Source organism: Hordeum vulgare, chromosome 3H, assembly GCF_904849725.1.
Source record: "Hordeum vulgare subsp. vulgare chromosome 3H, MorexV3_pseudomolecules_assembly, whole genome shotgun sequence".
NCBI classification, from domain to species: Eukaryota; Viridiplantae; Streptophyta; class Magnoliopsida; order Poales; family Poaceae; genus Hordeum; species Hordeum vulgare.
This window is the reverse complement of record NC_058520.1, coordinates 561,420,976-561,430,061: the sequence shown is the minus strand read 5'-3', so window position 1 is coordinate 561,430,061 and position 9,086 is coordinate 561,420,976. Positions and strand designations below refer to the sequence as shown.

The 9,086-nt window shown below is 49.7% G+C and overlaps 1 protein-coding gene across 1 annotated transcript; it reads left to right on the top strand.

Moving 5' to 3' along the window:
* The first annotated feature begins 5,922 nt into the window (after positions 1 to 5,922).
* LOC123442030 (polygalacturonase-like) lies at positions 5,923 to 7,611 on the top strand. The gene is made up of 4 exons (XM_045118153.1): positions 5,923 to 6,423; positions 6,523 to 6,812; positions 6,906 to 7,140; positions 7,256 to 7,611. Exons 1-4 carry the CDS (start codon positions 5,923 to 5,925, stop codon positions 7,472 to 7,474), a joined length of 1,245 nt encoding a protein of 414 aa, XP_044974088.1. The 3' UTR covers positions 7,475 to 7,611.
* Positions 7,612 to 9,086: the final 1,475 nt, after the last annotated feature.

Below are 9,086 nucleotides of genomic sequence, written 5' to 3'. Positions count from 1 at the left end.
GCGCCACCAAGGGAGGAGGAGTCCTCCTCCAATCCTAGTCCAACTAGGATTGGAAAGTGGAGTCCTTCTCTCCTTTCCCACCTCCTTTTTTTTCTTTCTCTTTGATTTTCTATCCTTGGCGCATAGGGCCTTCTTGGGCTGTCCCACCAGCCCACCAAGGGCTGGTGCGCCACCCCCAAGGCCTATGGGCTTCCCCGGGGTGGGTTGCCCCCCCCGGTGAACACCCGGAACCTATTCGTCATTCCCGGTACATTTCCGGTAACTCCGAAAACCTTCCGGTAATCAAATGAGGTCATCCTATATATCAATCTTCATTTCCGGACCATTTCGGAAACCCTCGTGACGTCCGTGATCTCATCCGGGACTCTGAACAACATTCGGTAACCAACCATATAACTCAAATACGCATAAAACAACGTCGAACCTTAAGTGTGCAGACCCTGCGGGTTCGAGAACTATGTAGACATGACCCGAGTGACTCCTCGGTCAATATCCAATAGCGGGACCTAGATGCCCATATTGGATCCCACATATTCTACGAAGATCTTATCGTTTGAACCTCAGTGCCAAGGATTCATATAATCCCGTATGTCATTCCCTTTGTCCTTCGGTATGTTACTTGCCCGAGGTTCGATCGTGAGTATCCGCATACCTATTTCAATCTCGTTTACCGGCAAGTCTCTTTACTCGTTCCGTAATACAAGATCCCGCAACTTACACTAAGTTACATTGCTTGCAAGGCTTGTGTGTGATGTTGTATTACCGAGTGGGCCCCGAGATACCTCTCCGTCACACGGAGTGACAAATCCCAGTCTCAATCCATACTAACTCAACGAACACCTTCGGAGATACCTGTAGAGCATCTTTATAGTCACCCAGTTACTTTGCGACGTTTGATACACACAAAGCATTCCTCCGGTGTCAGTGAGTTATATGATCTCATGGTCATAGGAACAAATACTTGACACGCAGAAAACAGTAGCAACAAAATGACACGATCAACATGCTACGTCTATTAGTTTGGGTTTATTCCATCACATGATTCTCCTAATGATGTGATCCCGTTATCAAGTGACAACACTTGCCTATGGTCGGGAAACCTTGACCATCTTTGATCAACGAGCTAGTCAACTAGAGGCTTACTAGGGACAGTGTTTTGTCTATGTATCCACACATGCAATGTGTTTCCAATCAATACAATTATAGCATGGATAATAAACGATTATCATGAACAAAGAAATATAATAATAACTAATTTATTATTGCCTCTAGGGAATATTTCCAACACTATGCGCCAAGGAAATAAAACCAAAGAGAAAGAAAAAAAAGAGGTGGGAAGGAAGAGAAGGACTCCACTTTCCAATCCTAATTGGAGTAGGATTGGAGTAGGACTCCTCCTCTTCCTTGGTTGGCGCACCCTTGAGGGCTTGGCCCTCAAGGCAAGCCTCCTACCCTCCCTCCTATATATAGTGGTGATTTAGGGCTGATTTGAGACAACTTTTGCCACGTGCAACTCAGATATAGACACCATAGTTTTACCTCTAGATCGTATTTCCGCGGAGCTCGGGCGGAGCCCTGCACGAGTAGATCCTCACCACCACCGAAGCGCCGTCACGCTGCCGGAGAACTCATCTACTTCTCCGTCTAGCTTGCTGGATCAACAAGGCCGAGAGCATCGTCGAGCTGTACGTGTGCTGAACACGGAGGTGCCGTCCGTTCGGCACTAGATCGGAACGGATCGTGGGACGGATCGCGGGATGGTTTATGGGACGGTTCGTGGGGCTGATCGAGGGACGTGAAGACGTTCCACTACATCAACCGCGTTTCTTAACGCTTCCTGTTGTGCGATCTACATGGGTACGTAGATCCAAATCTTCTGTCGTAGATGGACATCACCATGATAGGTCTTCGTGTGCGTAGGAATTTTTTTGTTTCCCATGCAACGTTCCTCAACAGAAGAAACAATGGGTGCTCGTTGAATCTTAATCCAATGCCGAAAAATTGACTTACCTAAGTTTTTTAGGCAACTGAAGTACAGTCGGTCCCGTGAATTTAGTAAGTTAATCAATGATTTACTTGCTCATATTAATTTTTATGGAAACAACTATTCTTATAAGTGTAATATTGTAAAATCATTATTTGATAAGTATTTATTGGCTTATAAAAATACATAATTTTATTGGATAAGTCAGCAGGAGGTGGGGTGACTGATGCGAAACCAGTGAGAAAGAACTAGAGATGCAAGAAATAATTAAACAAGTGAAAGGAGCTAAAGACCAACAAACGACACAACCTTCAAAAACTCCAACACACCTATGCAAACAGACACGTGTTTTGTCCATTTTTATCCGTTTGGGTCAGCCATAGGAGCATTGTTTGCCCACTTCCGACCGATGCGCCCAACCGGCCGACGCATTTCTCGTCGCAACATAAATTTTGCCATGAAAATTTAATCTAAAAAGACCACATCTTACAGTTCTTGCCAACAGTCGGCATACATCTCAGCCTTCAAAAAAACATCGCAGTTCACGTCGGCGGGATTGCCAGTGGACGACACAGTTGCCAACACATAAAATGGGCGAACAAAGTTGAGCCACGCCATAAATCTCGATCGTGGTCATGCCGTCACACATGTCGGCATACAAAAAATGGCACTCTCGACCATTGGTCAATCATCTAGCTCGAGCATCTTCTTCTTCTCCTTCTTGAACCAAGACCTTCTTTTTGGAGACACCTTGCACAAGTCCGCGGTCATGATCTCCAACTCATTGGTCATGAATGTGAGCGCCACCACTTTTTCTTTGGTCTTGGCCATGTCCGCCTCTATCTCAATCTTCTTGGCTTGCATCTCCACCTCGATCTCAAGTTTCTTCACTTGTATGTCGGCCTTCATGTCGAGTTTCTTCTTTTGTATCTCGATGAAGACCTTCATTTGCTCGTATTTCTCTTGTCGTCGCTTCTCCTCCCTTGCTTACTTTTGGGTCATCATGCCTTGCAAAGTTTCTTGCAAGGGAAATGTGGCTGCATCATGCTTCTCATCCTTTTTGGAATTGGTCTTCCCCCCTTGGCCGCTTCTCGTCGGTGACAGCCGTCGGGCCTCCATGCTTCTTGAGGGAGGCATATTGCTCCTTGAACTTCTCATCATTGTTGACGATTTTCAAACAATGGGTGAGGGGTGAATGGCTTGTTGTCATGTTGTGCCTTGAATGCTTCCAAAGCTTCGAATGCCTACAAAACAAAATGAAGGCGCCAATGTACATTCATATGCAATGGCCATGAAACCATAAAGCAATGGAAACAAAAATGAAGATGAAGGGGTGGAGATACCATGTCCTTGACGTCGAGGCCGCTCAGTGGCGACCTTCGATGCTCTCGAGGGCGGCACATAACTTATTGCACTCTTGTTTGATGAACCCCCACCTCTTGGACATCGACACCCAACCACGCTTGCTCTCAAACTTGTATGGCGGGAACTTCTTGCGTTCATGGAATTGTCTATGAACTCTCAACCAAAAGGTTGATCATTTTTGCTCGGTGCCGATCTTGGGATCTTGCCCAATATCATTCCAACATTATCAAATGAGCTTGTGCTCATCTTTTGTGTATGCCCTCGTCCGAATGCTTTACTCCCTCTTCTTTTGAGCATTGGCTTGTTGAGTGGTTCATCATCAAACAAAGGCTCATTGTCGATGTCCACTTCTTCTTCTTCCTCTTGGCCGTAGTCCTACAACAATACTTGGATGGTGTCGGGCATGATCCCTTGACCTTGCATGAAGGTGTCGTCCATGACCTCTTTACCTTGCGTGGAGCTATCAACCATGCCCTCTTGACCTTGCGGGAAGTGGCCACACCCGTGTTGGCCTTGGGTATCGTCAAGATTGTAGCCCATGCCACCATCGCCACCCCAAAAATTATGTTCTCCATGATGAAAACATTGACTAGATCATCTTCTGTCGATGGTGGTATTTGTTTGAACAGTCGACGGGCTCGGACCGGCTACCAGCGGGGATCTCATCTGGACGCTTTCGATGCCCCTCGGTAGGCGACCCGTCGGTCACCGGTGTGGTGTTGAGGTCGATGCTGCCAGCGGGCGCGGGGGTTGCCAACGAGGTGGAGAAGTTGCTGGCTTGTGGTTCATGTTGGGGATGGAAGATGGGCGTCTGCAGCGTGGTGAAGTGCACGGCGACTCCACCAGTAGTCGGACAATCGAAGATCCCGTGCTCGTCGCGTCCATGGCGGCAACGACTTGTATGGCTAGCTGGCCATGGCCTTGGCCGAACCCTAGGAACATCAGGGCCTGCTTCGTGGCCTTGGCGACCAAGTCCTCATCCTCCGTGATGGCGCCCTCATGTTGCGCGGTGGCGGCAACGACGGCCACGTTGGCAACTCCAAGTTTGTCGACATGTACCTTCCTTCGGCCAACCCTCTTCGCCGACTGTATGACCCGCTCTTCCGACATCAGCTCCTTCTTGGACCACTTCTTGTTGACGGAGAGGGTCTTCCCGGCCACGCCTTCGACCGTCGAGTCAGCGCCAGCAGGGGCGGCGGGGGTCGACACCTCGTCCATGGCGAGAGAGCAGGAGCACAAGAGGGTGGTGAGGTATTTTGGAGGAAAGGTGGGAAATGGGATGGATGTGCGACTACGCGCTAGCCAGGGGGATGACAAGGGCGGGCACCACGCGTCTGTGCAGTGTCGGACACCGACGTAAACCCGATCCAAAATTGGGCTTGAAATGGATCATGGATAGATAAAAAAAGACACTCACGCGTCCGTTTACGTCGGCACGTTGGGCTGGCATTTTCGTTCATTTCGATTTAAAGGGACGCGCGCGGATAAAATGGGTCGACACGCGTTGGAGCTACCCTTACCTCGTTTTGAGCAAGAGAGATTAACCCCAAAATCGCAGTCCACAAGCCTTTTGCCACGTAACTATTGAACACTGAACACAGTGATTGACGGTTTAGTGGTGATTGGTGAGCAGCAAACCAAACTGGACCTTGACTCGCGACGGGCCGAAGTAGTTGTTGACATGTCAAATCTTCCTATGTTTGGCTTGGGTTGAGATGTGCCCAACCCACCACTACAACCAACAGGAGTCAAATCTTCCTATGGACCTCGGATACCTGGCTCAAAGAATGCATCAGGTATCCACCCCTAGTTTCTGCCTGCATTTCAACATGTCATTTCACTAGTCCATTTGTCCCGCTCCACTCAAGCACTTGGTTGAGGACCTTCCTTAGGTCATGGGATCATGGCCGCTTCTGGTGGTCAAAAGATTGACTGGTCTATCTACAAGTCGTTTTTTGCAGCATAGCAGTAGAAGACGACGTAAACTGTAATAAACGAGACACTGAAACATAAGCTGCATGGTGATCTTGATTTCCAAATGCAGCCATAGAAGTTGCTAAGTGGCCAACCCATCTAGCGGCCTCACAAGAGTAAACAATTGTTCTTGAAACATATAAGAGTAAACAACGTGTTTGCTCCACAAAACCCTCAACGATCAACAAAGGCAGCTAGCACACACATGAATTTTACATGGACCGCAATGGCATAATTCCAAGAACTCACCAATCCCATGCATGCACTTTAGAAAGTGTTATCATACACACATGGGACTATCATAGTCTCCCATGTCAAAGATCACTAACTACCAGCTGGTCTCCCATGCATGATAGGTAGGTACACTGCTTGATCACCACATGGTATATATTGTAGTAATTACTTATAAGGCTCTAGTTATCTTACTGATTCACCAGCTTGATCCACTTGGAGAAAAATTCGGCCAAATTCGGCCACTATAAATACACGTGTCCACGTTAGTAATGACATTCCTCCTCCAACACGGACGTACGTACCTAACCAGCACCTGCAAGCTCGTCGTGTGCCGGTCGCCATCTACTTGGACGACTGATCGGGAAATGGTGAAGCCGGTGCTGGGCCTGCTGGCGCACCTCCACGCGGCGCTGGTGTTCCTCCCCAACAACGGCGGCCCGGCCGGGGCCGGGGCCGGACTCGGACCAGGCGGCGCGGTGGGGGCGGTGTACGACGTGATGCGCTACGGCGCCCGGCCGGACGGCATGACGGACGCGACGCTGCCGCTCCTGCGCGCGTGGGCCGACGCGTGCCGCTCGCCGCGGCCGGCCACGGTGCTGGTGCCGCCGGGCATGTTCCTGGTGGGGAGCGCCACGTTCATGGGCCCGTGCGCCACCCGCGCCGTCACGTTCGCCGTGGCCGGCACGCTGGTCGCCCCCTCGGGCTACGGCTGGGACAGCGCCTCCCCCGGGCGGTGGCTCACGTTCGAGTCCGTGGAGGGCCTCGCCGTCTCCGGCGGCACCCTCGACGGCCGCGGCGCCTCCCTCTGGGCATGCAAGCAGCAGCAGCAGCAGCAGCCGCGCCTCCACTGCCCCTCCGGCGCCTCGGTACGTACGTACATGTCTCGCCGGAGAGCTCGACGGTTTTCTAGCTAGCTAGGTGATCTTGACGTACGTGCCGGCCATTTGCGTTGGTTGTCTCTGCAGTCGCTGACGATCTCCAACTCGAGGGACGTGGTGGTGGACGGGCTGAGGTCGATGAACAGCGAGCTGTTCCACGTGGTGGTGCTGCAGAGCAACGGCGTGACGCTGCAGCGGGTGACGGTGGACGCGCCGGAGGACAGCCCCAACACCGACGGGATACACATCCACATGTCCAGCCACGTCTCCGTCTACGACGCCAACATCCGCACCGGCGACGACTGCGTCTCCGTCGGCCCGGGCAACTCCAACCTCTGGATCGAGCGCGTCGCCTGCGGCCCAGGCCACGGCATAAGGTGCATATATAACAAGTTCATTTGCAAGATCATTCAGAGGACCTGGGGAGCTAACCCAACGACTTTATCGGTGTGATTGTGTTAACAACTTAGCATCGGAAGCCTGGGCCATCAGCAAGGGCTGGACATGGAGGACGTGCAGAACGTGACGGTGAAGACGACGTGGTTCACCGGCACCAGCAACGGGCTGAGGATCAAAACCTGGGGGAGCTCCAAGCGGGGCTTCGTGAGGGGCGTCACCTTCGAGGACGCTACCATGACCGCCGTCCACAACCCCATAATCATCGACCAGAATTACTGCCCCGGAAAAGTTGGATGCAGCGACCGGGTAACTAACTAACATTCTACACATGGCAACTAATTCATGCAATGCACGTACAAACGACAATTTTTCATGGCATATTCTCAAGATTTGGTGTTTGTTGTGTACGTACGTACGGCAGAGTTCGAGCATCAAGATCAGCGAGGTGAAGTACGTGGACATACGGGGGTGGTCGACGACGCCGGTGGCCGTGACCTTCAACTGCAGCAGGAGCCACCCGTGCAGCGGGATCAGCATGCAGGACGTGAAGCTGACCTACGACAGGCGGGTCGCCAAGTCCTCCTGCCGGAACGTTGAGGGCAGATCGCTTGGCCTCGTCCTGCCCCCAAGCTGCCTCTAACACGACTACAACTCTCATGACGATCGAGATGCCACACGTGTAACATAATTGGCTAGTATAGTGAATAGCAGTGGCGCGACATTTACAAATATATGTTAATTTGGTGCATATGATTTTTATGAATGCTTCAAATTGTAGGAGTCTCGAGCTAGAAGAAAAATTCCCGCAGCAACTATGGTTGCTGCGTGTATAAGAGCTGAAATAGGAGTGGGTCCTTCCATAGCATCGGGTAACCATATGTGATAATGTGAAGAGGGTATTCTGCGGATTTCGCAACTGCACCAAGGAATAATAAAAAAACACACAAAGTAGTAAGTAAAGAGTTATATATGGAGCTCAGAAGTTCTCAGTGATTTGAAATTGAATTTATTCTTTCTATGAAAGAAATTCCTTCCCGATTTCATTAACGAAGCCATGCATTTACAACAAGCCCAAAAAATTCCGTAAAAAAAAAACGTGTCCTCTCTACATGAGAGGAGGAATTAGGAATACCACCCATATATGAGAGTGAAATCACATCGACCTTCATGTAGTTGGTGTCCATCCATACAACGGGTCATTTTGGAAATTTCCACGAAAGCAGACATTGTTTCTTGCTTTTCAGAATGCCCCAATAATGGCTTCTAAACCCATGGTCACCATCTTCCTTCGATCCAAAGGGAAGTTAGTATCACATAAATGTGATAAAAATGATATGCATACATGGGTAATTCATTTCACATTGAAGAACATTTTGTACAAAGTGTGCAACAAGACACGGGGACAAAAAAGGTGTTTCTTACCCCTAACATATCCTCCAAGTAAAATATATTAGTCAAAATGCTCGTATGAAGCACGAACAGACAACAAATTTTGATTTTGGATGTAACTTGGACTTTTGTAACCAAGTTTTAGGATACATGACAAATGAAATTTAGTTGCGAGCTAACATATTTTAAGTATTTACCCTTAGTCCATGGGGTGTTGGGGAACGTCGCATGGGAAACAAAAAATTTCCTACGCGCACGAAGACCTATCATGGTGATGTCCATCTACGAGAGGGAATGAGTGATCTACGTACCCTTGTAGACCGTACAGCAGAAGTGTTAGTGAACGCGGTTGATGTAGTGGAACGTCCTCACGTCCCTCGATCCGCCCCGCGAACAATCCCTAGATCGTGGGACTGATTGCGGGATTGTTCGCGGGCGGATCGAGGGACGTGAGGACGTTCCACTACATCAACCGCGTTGACTAACGCTTCTGCTGTACGGTCTACAAGGGTACGTAGATCACTCATCCCCTCTCGTAGATGGACATCACCATGATAGGTCTTCGTGCGCGTAGGAAAATTTTTGTTTCCCATGCGACGTTCCACAACAGTGGCATCATGAGCTAGGTTCATGCGTAGATGTCTTCTCGAGTAGAACACAAAAAATTTTGTGGGCGGTGATGTGCGTTTTGCTGCCCTCCTTAGTCTTTTCTTGATTCCGCGGTATTGTTGGATTGAAGCGGTTTGGACCGACATTACTCGTACGCTTACGAGAGACTGGTTTCATCGCTACGAGTAACCCCGTTGCTCAAAGATGACTGGCAAGTGTCGGTTTCTTCAACTTTAGTTGAATCGGATTTGACC